Source organism: Saimiri boliviensis, chromosome 12 (genome assembly GCF_048565385.1).
Source record: "Saimiri boliviensis isolate mSaiBol1 chromosome 12, mSaiBol1.pri, whole genome shotgun sequence".
Lineage (NCBI taxonomy): Eukaryota > Metazoa > Chordata > Mammalia > Primates > Cebidae > Saimiri > Saimiri boliviensis.
Window position 1 is genome coordinate 706,387 of NC_133460.1, and position 23,955 is coordinate 730,341.

Genomic DNA, 23,955 nt, shown 5'->3' on the forward strand with positions numbered 1-23,955 from the left:
TCCCAGCTACTCAAGAGGCTGAGGTAGGAGGATCACCTGAGCCCAGAAGGTGGAGGTTGCATTGAGCTGAGATCATGCCATTGCAGTCCAGTCGGGGTGACAAAATGAGGCCCTGTCTCAGCAAATAGAGAATGTGGAGGAACACAGCAAAAAGTGGATCTGGAAGTTTTAATAGTAGTGGTATTTGTTGAGCACCTACTGTATGCTCTGGCTCCTGTTTAATGAAGTGCTTATTTACATAATGTTAGTTTACTCATTTTACACATGTGGAAACAGGTTTAGTTGCTGGCCTAGTATTACAGGGTAAGGAGCTGAAGTCTGTCTGACGAGGGATGTGCTGGGGATACGGACGAGAAGCTTGGTCAGGTACGGACTCTGATAAAACAGGGCTGCTTAGCCTTGGGACTGTTGACATTTGGGGCCAACATTCCCCCTATTGTGGCAGCTGTCCTGTGCATCGTGGCTGTGAAGCAGTGTCCCTGGCCTCTATCCACGAAATGCCAACAGCACTACCTGCTTCCTAAGTTGGGATGTTTCCAAATGCTGTCACATGTACCCTGCGGGACACAATTGCCCCCACTTGAGAAGCACCGTGTTCCTCAGGTCACTCCGAGTCAAAGTCAGAAATCCCTGCAGTGGCCTGTGGGTCCCTCACTGCCTCCTCCCCGCCTCCCGGCTTCCTGCCTGTCCTCACTGCTTGTTACTCCTGAGAACTATTGGCGCCTCTGCAGTTTCTCTGACATGCCAGGCCTGGTGTAACCTTAGGATATTTGCACTGGCTGTTTTCTTTGTTTGGTGTGCTCTTCTTCCAGGTGGTCATTTGGTTTACTTTCTTGTTTCCTTCCACCCTGTATTTATTTATTTATTTATTTATTTCTTACTGAGATGGAGCCTTGCTCTGTTGCCCAGGCTAGAGTGCTGTAGTGCGATCTTGGCTCACTGCAGCCTCCACCTTCTGGGTTCAAGGGATTTTCATGCCTCAGCCTCCTGAGTACCTGGGATTACAGGCTGTACCACCACGCCTGGCGATATTTCGTAGTTTCAGTAGAGATGGGGTTTTGCTCTGTTGCCCAGGCCGGTCTCAAACTCCTGGTCTCAAGTGATCCATCTGCCTTGGCCTCCCAAAGTGCTGGGATTCCAGGTGTGAGCCACCGTGCCTATAACAGCTCAATCCTGTATTTAAATACCCATCCTCAGCAAGGCCTGCTCTCTTCTCTGAATCCTTTTTGTCTCACACGTCTTCATATCCTCTCCCTTCTTTATCGTCTGCTCTTTTTAGGCTGTCAGCTACAGGAGGGCCAGCCCTTGGCCCCCACTGTTAGCTGCTGGGCCCTAAGCCCTAGGAACCATGCTCTGTAAATAGAGGAATGCTGTGTGTCCTGTTACTGCAGTGTCCCCAGACACATCCTATGCCCAGCACATGCCTGACCCTCGGAAAACCCTGGAATGTGACCAAGGGGTTTGGTGAATCAGGAGAGTCTGATGAGAGGAAATGTGTGGGGAAACTGCAAAGATAGCCAGGGCTGGAAGGAGAAAATGAGGACGAGTGTCAGCTTCACAGGGACGGGTACCCCATGAGAGGCCTCATGGTGCTTGGGAGAGTTGGGGTGAAAGCAGGTTGGAGCCAGCTGCTTGCTACTGACGTTTGGGCACCTGTGATGGGCTTCCTGACGGCTGCTTTCTTTTCAGTACTAAAGTCCTGTTAAGACAAGAGTCTCAGGGCTGGGCACAGTGGCTGGGGCCTGTAATCCCAGTACTTTGGGAGCCCGAGGTGGGAGGATCATTCGAGCCCCAGGAGCTTGAGGTCAGACTGGGCAACACAGCAAGACCCCATCTTTGAAAAAAATACAAAAATTAACCAGGCTTGGTGGTGTGCACCTCTCAGCTACTTGAGAAGTGGAGGCGGGAGGATTACTTGAGTCTGGGAATTCAAAGCTGTAATGAGCTATGGTCAAGCCATTGCACTCCAGCTGGGAGACAGAGTCTCAAAACAAAACAAAAAACCCAGGAGACTGAGTTGCGCATGTCATTCGTCTCGTCTGGCTTCCTTACCAAGGTGTTCAGCTCTGCACCTTGGATGTGAGGCTCTGGGGTACCTGCCTGGACAGAGCAAGGACGGCCTTCCTGGGTGTCGGGGACACGTCTGGAAGTCGCCCCTGCGATGTCACCGGGCTGTATTCGTAGCTCTGCTGGGAGGGGGCAGGGCGGGGCGCCGCCCACGCGGTGCTGGCTCCGGCCGCTTCCTCTCCCCTCACGCCGCTGCCAGCCGCGCTTGCCTCTTGCTGTGCTGGGGCAGGAGACTTGGGCTTTCGCCGGCTCTTTTCGGGACGGCAGCGAGCAGATGAAGGCCACACGCCGTCTCTGTAAACAGGATTCACCTTCGGGGGCCCAGCGGGCGCCGTGACCTAACCATGGGCCGCTTGCGCTCCCTTTCTCGGCTTGCCTTGGCTCCCGAGCTCCTTTGCAGCGTTGATTTCTGAGCGCGGCTTTCGGGAGCAGCCTGTGGCCTCGGCCGCCCCCCCGCAGGCCGGGTCGGTCCCTCGGCCGCCCCCCCGCAGGCCGGGTCGGTCCCTCGGCCGCCCCCCCGCAGGCCGGGTCGGTCCCTCGGCCGCCCCCCCGCAGGCCGGGTCGGTCCCTCGGCCGCCCCCCCGCAGGCCGGGTCGGTCCCTCGGCCGCCCCCCCGCAGGCCGGGTCGGTCCCTCGGCCGCCCCCCCGCAGGCCGGGTCGGTCCCTCGGCCGCCCCCCCGCAGGCCGGGTCGGTCCCTCGGCCGCGCGCGCGGCGGACTGGCTGGGGTTTGCATCCGGGACCCCTGCGGTCCCGCCCCCGCGGCTCGCAGGCCGTGTTCTCATTGGCCAGTTTCGGCGTCGCTCTGTAACGTGGGAATCCTGACCCCGCTCTGCTCCCAGATTGCCCGGGTGATGCCCGGGAAACCCGAGCGCGGGGCCTGCCATGCAGTGAGTGCTTAGAAGGAGCTGCCCTTCTACTTTTATGTCTTTTTCTTTGAGACAGGGTCTCTCTCACCCAGGCTGGAGTGCATTGGCGTAATCACGTCTCACTGCAGCTTCCGCCTCCTGGGCTCAAGCGATCCTCCCACTTTAGCCTCCTGATTAGCTGGGATTACAGGCGTGGGCCACAGCGCCTGGCCCCACTTAGCTTTTTTTTTTTTTTTTTGAGACAGTCTGGCGCTGTCACCCAGGCTGGAGTAAAGTGGCGAGATCTCAGCTCACTGCAACTTCTGCATCCCTGGTTGAAGTGATTCTCCTGCCTTAGCCTCCCAAGTAGCTGGGATTACAGGCGTGCGCCACCACGCCCGGCTGATTATTGTATTTTTAGTAGAGACAGGGTTTTGCCATGTTGGCTAGGCTGGTCTTGAACTCCTGACTTCAAGTGATCCACCCACCTCAGCCTCCCAAAGTACGGGGATTACAGGTGTGAGCCACCGCCGCCCAGCCAGGGACCACTGTCTTAAATATGTGAATTAGGCGATGCCATGTACCTGCTTAGTGCCCTCCCATGGCCTACTGTGAGAGTTAGAACAAAAAATCCAGCTCCGTACCATGGCTCTCAGACAGGCTATGCTGTGGCCCCTGGTAACTTCTGCCGCCCCATCTTGGGTCCTGGCTCTTTGCTGCAGCCACATCCCCCCCCCTCCACCCCACTGTGGCCTTTGCCTGTGCCCTGTCTCTGCCTGGCATGCACTTCCCAAGATCTTTGCACAGCTAGCTCTTCCTGATCCTTCCAGTCTGCTGGGATGTCATCTGCCCAGACCTCCACTCCGGTGCTTTCTGTCCTGACACCCCTTCCTTGCCTTCCCAGTGGGTACTGCTCTTTGTGATTATGTTCTTGTCTGTGAGCTTTTGTGTTTGATGGACTGTGAGTCTTAAGAGGGCAGAGATCGTTTCTGATTTTGCTTTGATCGTTTCTGCCTGTGTCTAGTTTGGCACTAGGCAGATAGTAGGTGCTCAGCAAACAGTCATTGAATGATAGATGAATGCATGAATGAATGAATGAGTGAATGAAAGCATGAGGGGAACCCTGCACTTGTGTGTGTTAATCTGTCTCTTGGCGGCCTGGAACACCAGCACCTGGAACCTGGCACTTGGGTCACCTGATTGAACCCTTCTGATAGCTCTGTCATACGTGGCTTCTAGAATTAGCCCCATTTCACAGATGAAGAAATCAAGGCCTGGTGAAGTGAACTGACTAGCTTCAGGGCAGTGGGGATGATTTTGTCTCTCTGGAGACATTTTGCCTCTCTGGCAATGTCTAGAGACAGTTTTGATTGTCACTACTTGAGGAGGTGGGGAGCGCTACTGTCATCTAGTGGTAGAGGCCATTGGCACCGCTCAGTATCTTAACAGTGCACAGGATGCCCCCCAAGTTGGGGGCAATAATTCTTGCCCAACCAAGAATTATTTGGGCTCAAGTATCAGTAGTTCTGAGGTTGAAGACCTCCTGCCTGAGGGCAGACATCTGTGAGTGGAGGAGACAGGAACCTAGACCCCTGACCTTGTACCGTTAACCACTGCCCTGCACTGGTCACATCGGAGTGAGGGTGGGTGGGAGGATCTGTAGAATGTTTCTGTGTCTGAGTCAGAACCTTGCTTCTCTGCTCTGGAGACATGAATTTGGAATCTGTGAGGCCTGAGGTCATTAACTGGATCTCCAGTGCTGGAGATCGTGCCTCCAAGCCACCTCAGGCTCCATCTGTCCACCATGTACCTTGCAAATGCCTGGAGTTCTGACTGGGTATGGTGGCTCACACCTGTAATCCTGGCACTCTGGGAGGCCGAGGCAGGCAGATTGCTTGAGTTCAAGACTAGCCTGGGTAACATAGTGAAACCCTGTCTCTACAAAAGATAGAAAAATTAGCCAGGCATGGTGGTACATGACTGCAGCCCCAGCCACTTGGGAGGCTGAGGCAGGAGGATTGCTTGAGTCCAGGAGATTGAGGCTGCAGTGAGCTATGAGCGTGCCGCTGCACTCAAGCCTGGGCAACAGAGTGAGAGTGTGTCTCAAAAAAACAAATCCAAGCAAACAAAAAAGCCTTAGAGTTCCAAGCATTTAGTTTAGAGGTGGTGGAGCGCACTGTCAGACTCTCCATGAGTTCAAATCCTGGCTCTGTCTCTTCTTGGTTTATTAGCCCAAGCAATTTATATTAACTTTCTGGACCTCAGAGACCTTGCCAGAAAAGGGGAGAGTTTTAATAGTCCTGACTTTGTAGGGCTGTTGGAAAGCTTAAATGGACCATGCTTGGAAAGCACTTATCACCGTGCCTGGCGCGGCCACTCTGGCTGTTGTTATTGGCACCCAATAAATATGTGCTTTCTCTTTGTTTCCAACTCGGCATTTAGAAACGTCCTGCCCTTCAATTCCTGCTGCTGTTACTTGTTTATTTGAAGTGCGAACTTGCTTACTTTAGAAATAATGCATGCAGAGGAGAAAATTCAAACAGTACAAAAGATAAAGCAAAAACTAATAGTTGCCTTCCTCTTCCTGGTTTCAGGCCTACCCCCTGCAGATTAATTAGCTTTTTTAATTTTTTTTTTCTTTAGATATGAAGTCTTTTTCTGTTGCCCAGGCTAGGAGTGCAGTGGCGCGATCTTGACTTACTGCAACCTCCGCCTCTCAGATTCAAGTGATTCTCCTACCTCAGCCTCCTGAGTAGGTGGGATGAGGATGGATCATGAGGTCAGGAGTGTGAGACCAGACTGGCCAACATGGTGAAACCCTGTCTGTACTAAAAATGCAAAAATTAGCCAGGCATGGTGGCGGGCGCCTACAATCCCAGCTACTTGGGAGGCTAAGGCCGGAGAGTCACTTGAACCCGGGAGGTGGAGATACCATTGAGCCGAGACCGCACCATTGCGCTCTAGCCTGGGCAACAAGAGTGAAACTTGGTCTAAAACCAATGAGAAAAACAAAAAACAAAAACCATCAAATTTCTGACTGTGTATGCTGCTTGCAGGTTATATCTGACCAGGCCTGTTTGTGTGTCTGTAAAATGGGTTAGATTACAGTACCTTAGTCCTAGAGTTGTGTGTGAGGATGAGATACGATGTGAAGCGCTTCGAGGTTGCTTGGTTGATGCAGCTCAGGAATTTCCTCTTTACTCTTTCTGTAGACAGGAGGAGGTGGCAGCGTGGGTTTCTTCATTCTTTCAGCTCTTTGCTCAGATGTCATCGTGGCCCAGAGGCCGTTTCTGTCTCCGTGATACAGAACTAGCACCTGTCCACCCACCATTACACTTTCCCTGCTCTCTTCTTTAAGCCATTTGCTCCCATTGGGCATACATGGAGAGTTTTTTTCTTTTTCTTGAGACCGTGTCTTGCTTTGTTGCTCATGCGGAGTGTGGTCTTGACTCACTGCAACCTCTGCCTCCTGGGTTCAAGCAATTCACCTGCCTCAGCCTCCTGAGTAGTCGGAACTATAGGTGCCCGCCACCATGCTCAGCTAATTCTTTGTATTATTAGTGGAGACCGGGTTTCAGCATATTGGCCAGTCTGGTCTTGAACTCCTGACCTTGTGGTCTGCCCACCTCAGCCTCCTAAAGTGCTGGGATTACAGGTGTGAGGCACCGCGCCTGGCAGAGTTGTTTTTTTTTTTTTTTAGCTGTTTGTAGTCTTGGCCTGTTTCCATACAATGAAACTGTGTGGGAGTGGAGACTTTATTTTACTTCCACATGACCTTGGTAGTAATCCCTGATAAATGTTCACTGAGCAATAGGAACCCAACAGTTGCAAGTTACTTATTTATTTTTCAGACAGGGTTTCAGTCTGTCACCCAGGCTGGAGTTCGGTGGTATAGTCACAGCTCGCTGCAGCCTCAGACTGCTGGGCTCAGGGGATCCTCCCGCGTCAGCCTTTGAGTAGCTGGGACTGCAGGCAGGCATCACCATATCTGGGTACTTCTTAATTTTTTAAATTGTAGAGGTGGGGGGAGTCTTGATACATTGCCATCGAACTTCTGGGCTCAAGCCATCCTCCTGCGTCGGCCTCCCAAAGTATTGGGATTACAGGTGTGCACTACCATTCCCAGCTAAGTTTTTAAATTGTGTTATAGACACAGAGTCTCACTGCGTTGCCCAGGCTTGCCTCAAACTATCATCCCGCCTTGGCCTCCTGAAGTGCTGGAATATATAGGCATGAGCCACTGCACCCAGCTGGTTGTGAGTGACTGAGATGGTTGAATTGGGAATGGATGCTAAAGCCTCAGCGGCCCTCATGGTACACAGTAGGTCCTCATTACCTCCTTTAGTAGCAGTTGAGATTCCGACTCACTTTTTCTACCTGTTGACTGCCCCGTCCTCTCTGTGGCTTTTCCTCCTGTCCTGGAGTTGGTTTGCTGGGCCCCTGGGAGGTCTGCCTGCTTCATCTCTGCAGGCCCTGGCGGAGCGTCCGTCCAGGGGTGTAGGGGAAAGTCGTCGAGCTGCCTGATGCACTGGCACTTCCGTGATAATCACAGCGGAACCTGGAGAGCAGGTCAAAGCCAGGGTCCTGTACAGGAAGACTTAGCTCACTGCCCAGCGCCTTAGTCATCACCGCTCAGCCCAGAAAAGATGACGCCATGCCACAGGAATTTTATGAACGCACGAAGGTCAGGGGCCACCCTGACTTGGACGGGGTCCCCAGCTCCTCCAATGTCAGGGCTGAGGGCAGGGGGACACACGAACTAGACCAAGCTGCTGAGGTGTCCTGGAAAGAGCAGCCCCTGTGGGAGCGAGCCGGGAGCCGGGAAGGACAGGCCCTTTCCCTGTGAAGATTTCCGTGGGCCGATTTCCCCACGGGGCAGGGCCCAGGTCAGCGCGGTGACCAGTGACCGTATCTGGGACTCATCTCTTCTGGCCGAAGTGCGTGTCTGGCCAGTTGGATCCTTCTGATTCTGCTCGAAGAGTGATGGGCCTGGCTGGATTTCCCTAGATGAGGAAGCAGCCTTGGGTAGCTGTGGTTCTTTGCGTTCAGAACAGCAGGTGGCCTGCGACTCCCAGGGCATGGTCCCCTCTTGGAGCCTTTAGGTATTGCCCAGTATTCACCGTTTCCCCAGAAGCCTCCAGTAGTGACAGTCGCACTTCTTACCTCCTGGGGTTGTTAACAGGGACACATCAGGGTCCCTGCCAGTAAGGAACGCCCAGGAGACCTTGATGATGTTGTTTTTTGAGATGAAGTCTCAGTCTTGTCCCCCAGGCCGGAGTGCAGTGGCACGATCTCTGCTTGTTGCATCCTCCCCCTACAGCTTCCAGCGATTGCCCTGCCTCAGCCTTCCGAGGAGCTGGGATTACAGGCACCCGCCACCATGCCTGGCTAATTTTTTTATTTTTAGTAGAGATGGGGTTTCGCCATGTTGGCCAGGCTGGCCTCAAACTCCAGACCTCAAGTGATCTGCCCACCTCAGCCTCCCAAAGCTCTGTCACCCAGGCTGGAGGACAATGGCCTGATCTAGGCTCACTGCAACCTTCACCTCCTGGGTTCAAGGGATTCTTGTGCCTCTGCCTCCTGACTAGCTGGGATTACAGGCATTTGCCAGCACGCCTGGCTAATAGTTCTGTATTTTTTAATAGAGACACAGTTTCACCATATTGGCCAGGCTGGTCTTAAACTCTTGGCCTCAAGTGATCTGCCCTCCTCAGCCTCCCAAAGTGCTGGGATTACATGTGTCATTGTGCCCACCCCCGATACTTTTTAAAATTTGAGACAGAGTCTTAGTCTGTCACCGAGGCTGGAGTGCAGTGGCATAATCACAGCTTACTGCAGCCTCAACCCGCTAGGCTCAAGAGATCCTCCCACCTTAGCCTCCTGAGTAGGTGGGACTACAGGCGTGCACTACGACGCCTGGATAATTTTTTAATTTTTTTGTGAGGACAGGGTCTCACTATGTTGCCCAGGGTTTTCTTGAACTGAGCTCAAGTGATCCTCCTGCCTTGGCCTCCCAGAGTGCTGGGATTATAAGTGTGAGCCACCTTGCCTGGTCCCAGATGCTGTACCTTTGTGACCTACTCTGTTGGCTGCTGCAGGGGCCGTGACGCAGGTGAAGTGGGGATGCCTGGCAGGGTGACCTATGTTGGATGCTTTCTGCAACAGTCAAAGTTCACGGTCAGAGTCAGATTTCCTCTTTTCATGCCTTCCCTCCCTTCCTTCCTTCCTGCCCCTCCCACAGCTGCCCTCTTGGTCTGGGCTGGCCATCTGTCTCTGAGCAGGAAGCTAGCATGTGCTCTTCAGTTTGCATTCTGTGGAGGAAACACCTTCCTTTGCTCAGTGTGTCCTGACCTCTCCTTCCCTGGAGTTCCCGGTTCTTTAGATACTCCCTGGTTTCTTCTGTAGCTTATTTTCTTGCTTGAGCTTTTCTTTGTCCCTTCAACTTCTTATCTCTGGGACTGTAGTGGTGGTGGCAGGGCTGATGGTTGCCAACTGTTTGCATTTGCTACTGCGGTTTATTGTCTCTAGACTGTACCAGCTCTATGCAAAGCACCTGTCACACATTAGCTCCTTGCATCTTCTCCAGAACGCTTCCAAATGATGTGTTTTCCTGACTTTTTAAAAACAATTTTAATTTTTTTTAAAAAGAGATGGGGTCTCACTCTGTTGCCCAGTCTGGTCTACAACTCCGGGGGTCAAGCAGTCCTCCCATTTTGGTCTCCCAAAGTGCTGGGATTAAAGGTGTGAGCCTCTGTGCCTGGACTTGTGGTTTTTTTTGAAACAGGTTCTCACTCTGTCGCCCAGGTTGGAGTTCAGTGGTGTGATTACGGCTCTCTGCAGCGTCTACAGGTGCTCAGGTGATCCTCCTGCTTGAGCCCATTGAGAAGCTGGGATTATAGGCTAGGGCCACCATGCCTGGCTAATTTTTGCATTTTTAGTAGAGAGGCTAATTTTTCCATGTGGTCCAGACTGCTTTTGAACTCCTGGGGTCAAGCGATGTACCCACGTTGGCCTGCCAAAGTGCTGGGATTACAGGCATGAGCCATCGAGCGCAGGACTCTTTTTTTTTTTTTTTTTTTTTTGAGATGGAGTTTCGCTCTTGTCACCCAGGCTGGAGTGCAATGGCGCGATCTCGGCTCACCGCAACCTCCGCCTCCTGGGTTCAGGCAATTCTCCTGCCTCAGCCTCCTGAGTAGCTGGGATTACAGGCACGCGCCACCATGCCCAGCTACTTTTTTGTATTATTAGTAGAGACGGGGTTTCACCATGTTGACCAGGATGGTCTCGATCTCTTGACCTCGTGATCCACCCGCCTCGGCCTCCCAAAGTGCTGGGATTACAGGCGTGAGCCACCGCGCCCGGCTGTGCGCAGGACTCTTCACTGATCATTAGACTGAGGCTTGGAGAAATTAAGTGACTTGCCCAGGTTCATGTGTGGGGTCAGGGCTTGAATTTGAATTTACATCTGCTTGATTAAGAAGTGAGTGGTCATAGCTAGTCTCTACCTGGATGGATTGTTACTGTTAAAATTTTTCAAAATAACTTAAAATAGTTTTATTAAAAAAGAGACAGAGTATCATCATGTTTCCTAGGCTGGTCTTGAACTCTTGGGCTCAAGTGATACTCCTGCCTTGGCCTCCCAGAATGCTGAGATTACAAGTGTGAACTGTGCCCAGTCATATTATTATTTAATAAGCAAAACAAGAACAATGACAAAAGCAAAACAAAGGAGGAAACTGACGATGAACAAATAAGGCAATCACTGCAAAGGCTGGGGGCAGATGGTCTGGGGAGTGTGGAGGAAACTTCTTAAATGAGGTAACCTGAGTTGGGTTTGAAGGATGAATACGAGTTCATCAGGGCAGAAAGACATTGCAGAGAGAGGATCTAGCAAGAGGTAACTGACGGAACTATTTATTTGACCAGCAGCTGGGCAATGCCTTGAAGGCAGGGATCACAGCCTTCCTGAATCTCCAGTGCCTGGAACAGTGTCTAGAACAGTATCTGGCAGCAAGCTTGGTAAATCCTTCTTTAAGTAAATGCCTGAGTTGGCACATTTGGGGAATAGGGTGGGAGAAATTGTAGGAGAAGCAGATGGGACTTGAATGTGGAAGGAAAGCCTCGTGGATCACCACCAGGATTGGTTCTTGGTTTTTTTTTTGTTTTGTTTTTGTTTTTTTTTTTGAGACGTAGTCTTGCTCTGTTGCCCAGGCTGGAGTGCAGTGGCGCTAGCTCGGCTGCAACCTCTGCCTCCTGGGTTCAAGCAATTCTCCTGCCTTAGTCTCCTGAGTAGCTGGGATTACAGGCGCATGCTACCATACCCCACTAATTTTTGCATCTTTAGTAGAGATGGGGTTTTGCTATATTGGCCAGGCTGGTCTCAAACTCCTGACCTTGTGATCTGCCTGCCTTGGCCTCCCAAAGTGCTGGGATTACAGGGGTGAGCCACCGCGCCTGGCCAAGGATTGGTTCTTAAAAGCAAGAGGGAGCCATGGGAAGTTGTTACCTGGCAGAGAGATGGGCATTAGGTCTACACCATTTATTAATGCAGATATCTAAGTCTACGAATTTTCCTCTGAGCAGGAAACCTTGATTGCTTTTAAACACATATGGAAAGACCCTCAGTTTCACTCATGATAAAGAGAAAAGGAATTTAACTAGAGAGATGCTTTTCACCATCAGATTGGCAGAGTTCAGAAACTTACTATCTGCTGTGGTTTGTGAAGTAATTGCCTTTGTACCTTATCAGGCAGAGTATGAATTGATGTTCCCCATTCAGAGGGCGGTGTCTGTCTAAATGTTACTGTATACCCTCTTTGACCTGGCAGGTTCATTTTTAGAAACTTTATATGAGAGACAGGGTCTCACTATGTCAGGCGTCCCCAAACTTTTTACACAGGGGGCCAGTTCAGTGTCCCTCAGACCGTTGGAGGGCTGCCACATACTGTGCTCCTCTCACTGACCACCAATGAAAGAGGTGCCCCTTCCTGAAGTGCGGCGGGGTGGAGGGGGGCGGATAAATGGCCTCAGGGGGCCACATGCGGCCCACGGGCCGTAGTTTGGGGACGCCTGCACTATGTTGTCCAGGGTGGTCTTAAACTCCTGGGCTCATGGGATCCTCCCACTTGGGTCTCCCAAGTTGCTGGAGTTATAGACACGAGCCACCACACCTGGCTGAGAGAGTGAACTTGTCAACACTCTTACTTGTGTGAAATAAGGCCCTTTCCAGGTTGTTTATTCAATGATGCCTTGTTTGAAAGAGCAGCACCAATGCCAGGTCACCAGGAGACCCATGGAAGTCAAGTTCATCCCTGCAGTAGAATACAAAGCAGCCATAACAAAGAATGAGGAAACTGTTCATATATACTGCGGGATGATCTTTAAACTCTATGATTATAAGAAAAAAGCAAAGCACAGGACATTATGTAATGTATGCTTCCTTCCCTTTGATAACAGAAGATATGTGTTTACTTTTGGTATTTTTGTATGAAATATTTTCTGAAGACATAAACCCATGATCGTTGCTTCTAGAGTGGAACTGCAGGGAGGGGAGGGGTTTAGGGAATGGTCTGAGAAGACTTGTCCCTTTTACCTCTTCGTTTAAAATAAATAAAATTAAAATATCAACAGCAAAGCATATCTATGTTACTCATAAAGATCCGTTTCCAAAGGCTGGGTGCAGTGGTTCACATCTGTGATCCCAGCACTTAGGGAGAACAAGGCTAGTGGAGTCTCTTTGGGAGACTATCCTGGGGCAACGTGGCAAAACCCCATTTCTCCTAAAAATACAAAATTAGCTCGGCATGCTGTCATGTGCCTGTGGTCCTAGCTACTTGGGAGGCTGAGGTGGGAGGATTGCTGGAGCCCAGGAGGTTGAGGCTGCAGTGAGCTATGATGGTGCCACTGCACTCCAGCCTGAGCAACAGAGTGAGACCTTGTCTCAAAAAAAGTTCAGTTTTTAATATTAGCTAAGTTAAAAAAAAAAAAGGTATAGAACAGAGTATGTATCATGGTGCCTTTTGGGGAAACAGTATACACAGGTCGTATTTGGACTATATCTGGAAGAATGTAAGATGTGAGCAACGGTAGCTTGCTTATGGGGTAGAATTGGGGGGGCGGTTAGTTTGGGGAGAAACATATTTTTCACTGTATACCTTTTTGAGTAGTTTGAAAGAGTTTTAGCACACAAATATATTACCTATTAAAAATAAATACAAAGAGAAAGACACGGTTTGATGCATGGGTGCTTGGAGATATAGATGGGTACCTAGACAGGCGGATGAATAGGTTGGTGGGTGGGTGAAGTAGGGGGGGTGGGGAGGTGGGTGGATGGATGAATGAATTGGTGGGTGGGCAGGTGGATGGATGAATGGGTGGATGGGTAGGTGGATGGATGGATGGGTGGACGGTTAGGTTGATGGATGAATGGGTGGATGAGTAGGTGGATGGATGAATGAATTGGTGGGTTGGTGGATGGGTGGATGAATTGGTGGGTGGGTAGGTGGATGGATGGATGGGTGGATGGGTAGGTGGATGGATGGATGGGTGGACGGGTAGGTGGATGGATGGATGGGTGGACGGTTAGGTGGATGAATGAATGAATTGGTGGGTTGGTGGATGGGTGGATGAATTGGTGGGTGGGTAGGTGGATGGATGGATGGGTGGATGGGTAGGTGGATGGATGAGTGGGTGGACGGTTAGGTGGATGGATGAATGGGTGGATGGGTAGGTGGATGGATGAATGAATTGGTGGGTTGGTGGATGGGTGGATGAATTGGTGGGTGAGTGGGTGAATGGATGAATTGGTCGGGGGTGGATGGAGGGATAGGTTGATGGTTGGCTGATAAATATATCCATGGGTATACGTGTGGATAGGTACATAGATTATTCTCTGGGTATGGTGAGGAGGACTGATTGTGGTGGGGAGCACTGCCTGTAGTGGGGAGGACTCAGTAGGACAAGGAGAAGAGTTAGGAAGCAATTGCAAAGTCCTAGCAAGGAAGATTTGGGGCTAGGATCAGGCCAATTAAATATTTAGCGTTGGAACTATGTCTCTTGTATACATAAGTACATATGCCAAGTCTCAGTATTGTTTTCTTTTTAGAAGGACAAATTCCTTTGGAATGAGCTTTTACTGGCAACTGCTCAGAAGCCATTCTATATATAATGACCACCAACAATTTAATCCCTTTTTCTGCCTATCACCCAGGAATTACCAGTGGTGTAAAGTCTGTTAAAATAATCATTTCTTGAGATGTCACTCCTTCTTCAGGATCAACTTCTTATTTACAAGGCTGTGTTCCAAATGTCCCACGCCACAGAGGCATGAACTTTGTTCTTTTTAGGGTTTGTGTCTTGATGTTTCCTCGCTGAATCTCTTTGTGTATGTTGGCCTTGTAAGGTTTACTTTTTTTTGTTTCGAGATGGGAATGTGCCCAGGCTGGAGTGCAGTGGTAAGATCTTGGCTCACTACAACCTCTGCCTCCTGGGTTCAAGCGATCCTCCTGCCTCAGCCTCCCAAGTAGCTGGGACTACAGAAGTGCATTACCACGCCCAGCTAGTTTTTATGTTTTTAGTAGAGAAGGGGTTTTGCCATGTTGGCCAGGCTGGTCTTGAACTCCTGATCGCCTGCCTCGGCCTCTCAAAGTGCTGGGATTACAGGCATGAGCAATCACGCCTGGCCTAATAACTAGATTTCTTTAATTTTTGGAACATGTGTATATATATATATATATATATATCTATTTTTTTTTTTTTTTTTTTTTTTTTTTTTTTTTGAGACGGAGTTTCGCTCTTGTTACCCAGGCTGGAGTGCAATGGCGCAATCTCGGCTCACCGCAACCTCCGCCTCCTGGGTTCAGGCAATTCTCCTGCCTCAGCCTCCTGAGTAGCTGGGATTACAGGCACGGGCCACCATGCCCAGCTAATTTTTTGTATTTTTAGTAGAGACAGGGTTTCACCATGTTGACCAGGATGGTCTCGATCTCTTGACCTCGTGATCCACCCGCCTCGGCCTCCCAAAGTGCTGGGATTACAGGCTTGAGCCACCGTGCCGGGCTGGAACATGTATATTTTTATCAGATTGTCAGATTTTTTTAAAAAGTGAAATGATCTTATTTCCTTTATTTCCCATTTTTTAACCTTATTTTTTTGACATGGCTTTAAAGGTATATGGAGCTATAAGGGTCTGGGTACCTTGACATTCCATAGGTAATCAGGTGATCGTGGGAGGGCTGCTGGAATCAGAGATATTTGGAGGGTGCACAGGCCAGTGGGAAGGGAAGGCTAAGGGAAAAGTGACCTTTTTGGGGACCACAGCCAACTGAACACCTGGGCCTAATACAAAGACTGGCTCCTCCCAGCTCCTACTGATGGTCATGTAGCAGGAATAGGGGCCTAGCACCACCAGATTTTCTGATTTTTAAAGTTACGCTAGAGGCTGGGCACGGTGGTTCACGCCTGTGATTCCAACACTTTGGGAGGCCAAGGTGGACGGATCACCTGAGGTTAGGACTTTGAGACCAGACTAGCCAACATGGTGAAACCCTGTCACTACTAAAAACAATTAGCTAGGCGTGGTGGTGCGTGACTGTAGTCCCAGCAACTGAGGAGGCTGAGGCAGGAGAATTGCTTGAACCCAGGAAGTGAAGATTGCAATGAGCTGAGATCACGCCACTGCGTTCCAGTCTGGGCAAGAAAGCAAGACTCAACAACAACAAATCCAGAAATTCAAATTTTAAATGTTGAGATGTAATCTAATGTTTTTTATAAGAAAAAGTATGCCAGCTGGGCATGGTGGCTCATGCCTGCAATGCCAGCGCTTTGGGAGGCTGAGGTGAGTAGATCACCGGAGGTTGGGAGTTCAAGACCAGCCTGACCAACATGGAGAAACCCTGTCTCTACTAAAAATATAAAATGAGCCAGGCGTGGTAGCATATGCCTATAATCCCAGGTACTCAGAAGACTGAGGCAGGAAAATCACTTGAACCCGAGTAGGCAGAGGTTGTGGTGAGCTGAGATTGCGCCATTGCCCTCCAGCTTGGGCAACAAGAGCAAAACTCTGTCTCAAAAAAAAAAAAAAAAAAGAAGAAAGAAAATGTAAATAGTATGTCTTAACAGCAGCAACAACAAGCCAAACTGTGGTTGGGGGAACCTGTTTTGTATGTCTTATTTTATCCAGCCTAATTTTGGTAGAGATAGGAAACTGAGATCCCAAAAAGGGGAGTAAATTTTCTCAAAGTTGTCTAGTCAGTTGCCAGATTATGGCTTGACTTAAATTTAAATTCTTCAGCTGGGCAGGCATGGTGGGGCACAGCTGTAGTGTAGCTGCTCAGGAGGCAGAAGTGGAAGGATTGCTTGAGCCCAAGAGTTCAAGGCACAGGGAGTTGTGATTTCACCACCACGCTCCAGCCTGGGCAACAGAGCAAGAGCCCATTTCAAAAAAAAAAAAGGAAATTTTAAATTCTTCAATATATAACAGCTGATAGTGGAGGTTTATTTTTAGGCATGTATATCTGATCTATTTATGTATTCATCTGTTTGGCATGACTCAACAAAATACAGGTTTTTAAAAATTTTTTTATTTTTAAAGATGGGCTTTCACCATATTGGTCAGGCTGGTCTCGAACTCCTGACCACAGGTGATCTGACCACCTAAGCCTCCCAAAGTGCTGGGATTACAGGCGTGAGCCACCGCACCCGCACCCGGCTCTCTTTTTTTTTTTTTTTTTTAAGTAAAAGTAATAAAGTAATTGAAACAAATTTGTTTCCAAGGTTGGGCGGCTCAGTGGTAAAATGCAGGCTTGAACCACATTGCCTGAGTTTAAATTCAGCTCCAGAGCTTACTAGCTGTGTGATACCAGTTACAGTTTTTAACTATTCTGTGCCTGAGTTTCACATCTAAAAAAAGAGATGATAAAAATACTTACAGAATTAAAGGAGATAATATACATAAGGCACTTAGAATAAAACCTGGCACACAGAACTGCAATTTGGATGTTATCCTGGTGGTGGTGGGTAGTGTTGATGGTGACAGTGGTGCTGATAGCAGTGATGATGGTGGTGATGTGGTGGTGGTGGCAGTGGTAGTGGGTGGTGGTGATGGTGGCGATGAGATTGGTGGTGGAGCTGCTGGTGGTGGTGGTGCTGGTGGCAGTGGTGGTGGCGGAGACGGCAGTGATGGTGGTGGTGGTGATGATGGTGGTGATGGTGATAGTGGTGGAGGTGATGGTGATGAAGATTAGAAAGTCCTCAGTTCACAAGGTCAGAGTGAACTAGATGACCTGGGGTTCCTGGGTTACAAGAGAATATCCTTCAGGGTTCCTTTAAATGTCTCTCTCCATCTTTTGTACTACAGTGGGACTTGCACAGGTTCTGGGGACTGTTAATGTGAGATGAGACGCTACATGCCTTTTTTGTTGTTGGTTGGTTTTGTGTATGTGAGAGAGAGAGAGAGAGAGAGACAGACAGACAGACAGACAGACAGACAGATAGACAGACACAGGGTCTCGCTCTGTTGCCCAGGGTGTAGAGCAGTGGCATGATCTCAGCTCACTGCACCCTCTGCCTTCCAGTCTCAAACGATCCTCCCACCTCAGCCTCCTGAGTGTCTGAGACTACAGGTGTGCTCCATGCTCAGCCACTTGTGTGTTTTGTTGAGACGGAATCTCACTGTATTGCCTAGGCTGGCCTAAAACTCCCGGCCTCAAGTGATCTGTCCACTTGGCCTCCCAAAGTGCTGGAATTACAGGCGTGAGCCTCTGCACCTGACCTGTATGGTCCTGTTAAGAGAGCTTTATTTACTGATTCTGAGACAGGGTCTCTGTTTCTCAGCGGGGAGTGCAGAAGCCACCACTGCCTTTATCTCTCGCTCCTCATTTCTTAGTCTTTATGGCTACTGATCTTTTGCGTTTGTGTCTTCATCCTGAGAGTCCTTGGGTATAGGCGCCTTGTCTATTTCTTCAAGCCCCGTGGCAGGTGGTTTGGAGCTCCAGGTGAGCTCCTGTGCTCTGGGGTGTGTCTGCTGACCTCTCGCCTGTGTTTGTGTCTGCAGGACTGGAACCTCACATGGTATACCAGCAACCCCGACTTCACCAAGTGCTTTCAGAACACGGTCCTTGTGTGGGTGCCTTGTTTTTACCTCTGGGCTTGTTTCCCCTTCTACTTCCTCTATCTCTCCCGACATGACCGGGGCTACATTCAGATGACACCTCTCAACAAAACCAAAACTGTAAGTCACCGGGGGAGGGGTTTCGTCGTGGAGGGGTGGGGAGGTGCACCTGGGATGGGGAGCGTGGTTGGTGAGAATGAACGTTTCTGTTCTACTTAGTTGGCCCTAAGTTCCTTCTTGTAGAAGGCAGAAGAATAAGGTGGGAGATGAACACTGGAGCTCTGGAGACAAACATGGGTTCGAATCTTGGCTCTGCCACTTAGTATTTGGCCTTGAGCAAATTTTTTTAAACCCTCCAAGCCTCAGTTTCCCTATTTATGCAACAGGAATGATAGGATTGCTCTCAAGGTGTTACTGGGAAATTATCAGTTCTTCCCCCCTTACTGAAGGGTGAGCTTTTTTAAGGGGTGTGTGTGTGTGTGTGTGTGTGTGTGTGTGTGTGTGTATTTATTTTTCCTGACCAATTGTTACTTTTATGTACATAGCAGGTCTTGCTATGTTGCTCAGGCTGGTCTTGAACTCCTGGCTTCAAGTAGTCCTCCTGCCTTGGCCTCCCAAAGTACTGGGATTACAGGTGTGAACCACCATGCCTGACCCCTAATTTTTTTTTTTAAGTTTGCTTTTATTTTGAAATAATTTAAAGCTACAAGAAAATTGCAATTATGGGCCAGGTATGGTGGCTCACACCTGTAATCCCAGCACTTTGCAAGGCCAGGGTGGGCGGATCACTTAAGGCCAGGAGTTTGAGACTAGCCTGACCAACATGGTGAAACCCTTTTTCTACATAAAATACAAAAATTAGCTGAGTATGGTGGCACACGCCTGTAATCTTAGTTGCTTGGGAGGCTGAGGCTAGAGGATCCCTTGAACCTAGGAGGCGGAGGTTGCGGTGAGCCGAGATCGCGCCATTGCACTCCAGCCTGGGTAACAAGAGCGAAACTCCGTCTCAAAAAAAAAAAAAAAATTTTTTTTAGAGCTGGGATCTCACTTTGTTGCCTAGGCTGTTCTCGAACTCCTGGCTCTCAGCAATCCTCCTGCCTCAGCCTCCCAAAGTGCTGGTATTACAGGCATGAATCTGGCCTATATTCACTGATTTTTAATCTTTTGCTACATTTGTTTTATCAAGAGCTTTTGCTCTCTCACTCTCTATGCATGCTATAATTGATTTTTTCTGAATCATTTGAGAATGGATGCCCCTTGAGAAATATCTGACTCACAGAGCGCCCTCAGTAAATACCGGTTGAATGAATGGTTGTCATGGAGGGTTTTCTTGGGCAGGGCGCTGGGGTTGCAGATAGAGATGAGCTGTGGGCTGAGCTCTTGAGTGTTCAGGTGCTGGGGGGAATGGTGACCAGACAGATAGTCCTGTTGGAGGCAGTGGGGCATAGCAAGCTGGCAGTAGACCATCATGTGCCGGCCCGGACGCCAGCTCCCCTCCCAAGGACTTGTCCTTATTCCAGAGGAAACTCACCGTGTCCTAGGACTGTGGTTGATCATTTGAAGGTTGGAGGATGTGTATATGCTTCTCTTCCAGGCCTTGGGATTTTTGCTGTGGATCGTCTGCTGGGCAGACCTCTTCTACTCTTTCTGGGAAAGAAGTCGGGGCATATTCCTGGCCCCAGTGTTTCTGGTCAGCCCAACTCTTTTGGGCATCACCATGGTAAGTAGGAGCTGGCAGTGACCCCTGGGTGATCTGCCGGGCTCAGTGGAGACCAAATGTAGTAACTGGCATTTAGAAATACAAAGACACAGGCTGGGCGCAGTAGCTCATGCCTGTAATCCCAGCACTATGTGAGGCTGAGGTGGGCGGATCACTTACCAGCCTGGCCAACATGCGAAACCCCATCTCTACTAAAAATACACACACACACACACACACATATGCACTCACACACTCACACACACGCCACACACACACATACACACACACACACACACACACACACACACAGACCTGGCAGTAAAACCCAGAAATGTGGCTTTTCTTGGAAAACTTAATGGTCTGGCAAGACTAGAATTACAATTTTTTAGGGCCGGAATCAGCTGGAGCTGGGATACAACTGCAGCCTTTTTTTTTTTTTCCGTTTTAAGGAGACATGGTCTCGCTTTCATCCAGGGTGAGATACAGCGGCGCCACCATAGTTCACTGCGGCCTCAAACTTCTGGCCTCAAGCCATGTTCCCACTTCCGCCTTCTGAGTAGTTGGGACTACAGCTGTGTGTCACCATGCCCAGCTAATTTTTGGTGAATTTAAATTTTTGGTTGTAGAAGTGGGATCTTACTGTGTTGTCTAGGCTGATCTTAGGCTCCTGGCCTCAAGTGATCCATCTGTCTGGTCTTCCCAGAACGCTGGCATTATAGGCACGAGCCACTGCTCCTGGTCCCAGCTGCAGTCTTTGGCTGGGGCATGTGTTGTCCAGTTTGCCACAGTCCCCACAGGGCCCTGTCGTCTTCCCTGCCCCTGATTCTGACTGGCAGATGCCCCCTTTTATTGTGTTTGCTGTACTTTGCTTTTGTACTGGCTACTTTGGTCACTTACATACTAACTGCCTGGGACCTGATAGCCTTGAGTTTTCAGCATTTGGCACAGGGGGTGGGTTGCTAAGCTAAATAGGAAACTGCTCTGTCCGAGGGGACACAGGACTAGTGAGTAGTAGAGACAAGGAATGAACTTTATTAATCACAGCTGACGTGCTTCAAGAACTCAGGACGTATGTACCTTGCAGTATTCTTGTTGTTTCACGTGTCTTGAAATTGAATTTTCAGAACAGCCCTGTGAGATGGGTACTGCTTTCTTTGTTTTTAAAGCCTGCAGCACCCGGCATTTCCCATCCAAGCACTAACCAGGCCTGACCCTGCGTAGCTCCTGAGGTCAGACGCGGTCGGGTGCATTCAGGGTGGTATGGCCGTAGACGAGATGGGTACTGCTTTATTCCCGTCTTACAGGTGATGAAACAAGGCACAGAAAGGTTAAGTGTCCTGCTGAAGGTCACACCACTAGTGTGCAGCTGAGTGGGCCCCAGTGGCCATGCTTTCAGCCCCTGCAGACTGCCACTTCTGAGTCATGATTAGACAGTTCTCAGAGAGCGTAGCCCTTAAGTGTTGTAAAAGGGGGAGGGAGGCCGGGCGCAGTGGCTCACGCCTGTAATCCCAGCACTTTGGGAGGCCGAGGCTGGAGAATCTCTTGAGGTCGGGAGTTCGAGACCAGCCTGACCAACATGGTGAAACCCCGTCTATACTAAAAATACAAAAATTAGCCAGGCGTGGTGGCACACGCCTGTAGTCCCAGCTACTCAGGAGGCTGAGACAGGAGAATCGCTTGAACTTGGGAAGTGGAGGTGCAGTTAGCTGGGATCGTACCACTGTGGTTTAGTCTGGGCGACAGAGTGAGACCTTGTCTCAAAAAAGAAAAGAAAAGAAAAGAAAACAAATTTGAGGCAGGACATTCTAAACAGGGAAAACGGTTTGTCTAGGGAGGGGTTGAAGGTTAAGGGGAGTATGCAGGGAGGGAGATGAGCTGTGAAAAAGGAACACGGTGTGAAGGTTGAGGGGCTAGAGAGTGGGCATGACAGAGAGGTCAGGAAAGGCAACGTATAGCCAGATTGCCAAGGACCATGAGGCTTTATTTTACTATTTTATTTTTTAAATTCTAGAGACAGTCTCACTCAGTTGCCCAGGCTGGACTGCACTGGCGTGAGACCACAGCTCACAGCAGGCTTGGACTCCTGGGCTCAAACGATCTTCCCGCCTCAGCCTCCCCAGTAGCTGGGAGCACAGGCATGCACCAACACGCCTGGCTAAATTTGTTATTTTTGTAGAGACAGGGTCTACCTATGTTGCCCAAGCTGGCCTCAAACTCCTGGTTGCCAGTGATGCTCCTGCCTGGGGTCCCCTAGGGTTATAGATGTGAGTTACCATGCCTTGCCCAGAGCACACATACGTGCTATCCACTCTCTTCCAGATTAGGACTGGCCTAATCCCTTTACTTATTAATCCATTTATGTTTGTTTACCGATTATCCTCCTGTTGTGTGTTAGATAAGCGAACTGTTGTACAGAGAGGATAGGGAACTGGCCCATGGTGATCTGGTGAGCAAGTGGTGGAGTCAGCTTCCAGTCTGGGCCCAGCGTGTGGCTTGGCACATGTGGGGCTCTCTGCTTTGTGCCTGTCTCTCCTGGGGTTTGGTTCCCCTTTGGACCCTCAGAGCCTGGCACTGTGCCTGGCATGCAGTAAGCATTCCATAAACATGGAGGGAATGAGTCAGTAAAGGGCTTTGCTTTGTCCTGAATTCGGATCTTGGGCTCAGTGTTTTGGCAGTGGGGTATTAGAGTGGGTTTTTTTTGTTTTTGTTTTTTTCTATTTCAATATAATAGAGACAGAGTCTCTCTCCATCTTGCCCAAGCTAGTCTTAACTCCTGGGTTTAAGTGATCTGCCCGCCCTGGCCTCCTAAAGTACTGGGATTACGGGCATGAGCCACCACACCTGGTCAGCTGTTTTTGACTTGAGTAGGTCATCCCCCCCTTAATTTCCTTGTTCTTGGTCATGTTTTTTTTTTTGAGTTGGAGTTTTACTCTTGTCGCTCAGGTTGGAGTGCAATGGTGTGATCTCAGCTCACTGCAACCTCTGCCTCCAAGTGATTCTCTTGCCTCAGCCTCCTGAGGAGCTGGGATTACAGGCACATGCCACCATGCCCAGCTAAGTTTTCTGTTGTTTTAGTAGAGACGGGGTTTCACCATGTTGGCCAGGCTGGTCTTGAACTCCTGACCTCAGATGATCCACCTGCTTTGGCCTCCCAAAGTAGTGGGATTATAGTCATGAGCCACCGCACCCAGCCATTCCTGGTCTTTTGATCATTCATTGATGCCTTTGTCTCTCATGCTGGGGACACGGGTGATGGTCTCAGGGTTGGGTCTTTTGATCCCTCAGGGGACTCTGAGCTGCACTGGCTGAGAGGTGTTTTGTTCACGTGAGGTCTCTTGGATGGAACGGAGGACCACCTCTGCTGTGAATGCATCTGGAACATTCTGAGTATATCCCAGGGAACCAGAATATGCAGGCACTGGGAATGGGACAGGATGCAGCCAGCACACTTTTTTTTTTTTTTTTTCAACAGAGTCTTGCTCTGTTGCCCAGCCTGGAGTGCAGTGAGTGGCATGATCTCGACTCACTGTAACCTCCACCTTGTGGGTTCCAGCAATTCTCCTGCCTCAGCCTCCTGAGGGGTTCAAGCAATTCTCCTGCCTCAGCCTCCTGAGGGGTTCCAGCAATTCTCCTGCCTCAGCCTCCTGAGGGGTTCCAGCAATTCTCCTGTCTCAGCCTCCTTGTGGGTTCAAGCAATTCTCCTGCCTCAGCCTCCTGAGTAGCTGGGATTACAGGCATGTGCCACCACACCTGGCCAACTTTTATATTTTTTGTAGAGATGGAGTTTCACCATGTTGGCCTGGCTGATCACCAGTTCCTGACCTCAAGTGATCCATCTGCATTGGCCTCCCAAAGTATTGGAATGACAGGCATGAGCCACTGCACCTGGCTGATTTTTAAAAATTTTTTTATCCCTACTCCGTAGCAAGCATTGGAGACACAAGCATATAGTCTGGCTGTACAGGCATTAAACAAATGAGTCCTCAAAAAGGCACCAAGTGTTAAGTGTATGCAGAGTGCCATGAGGAGGAAGGGAGGGGTGCTTGACTTGGCTGGGAGATAGTGAGGCTGCTCTGAGGGAGGGATGGTGCAGCCAAGCAGGTTGTTAAAACGTTGAAGGACCTGAGGGCAGCAGACCAGTTGGGGAAAATAGCACATGTGAAGTCCTGGGGTCACAGGGAGAACTTGAGAGTTCTGTGTGGCTCGAGCAAAGATGGGCGAGGCGGAGAGC

General features: G+C 49.8%; 1 protein-coding gene across 9 annotated transcripts in view; it reads left to right on the top strand.

The window, feature by feature from the left end:
• Nucleotides 1-23,955, top strand: part of ABCC1 (ATP binding cassette subfamily C member 1 (ABCC1 blood group)) — a 187,297-nt gene that overhangs the window by 34,701 nt on the left and 128,641 nt on the right. For 7 of the 9 annotated variants that reach the window (XM_039478044.2, XM_074381615.1, XM_039478045.2 and 4 more), the window contains exons 2-3: nucleotides 17,966-18,142; nucleotides 19,617-19,742. In XM_039478044.2, coding sequence (XP_039333978.2) covers nucleotides 17,966-18,142; nucleotides 19,617-19,742 — 303 coding nt within the window. Of the gene's footprint in view, nucleotides 1-2,709; nucleotides 2,956-10,911; nucleotides 10,933-17,965; nucleotides 18,143-19,616; nucleotides 19,743-23,955 lie in introns of those variants that run through there. The other 2 variants (XM_074381612.1, XM_074381617.1) reach the window with 2 other exon arrangements.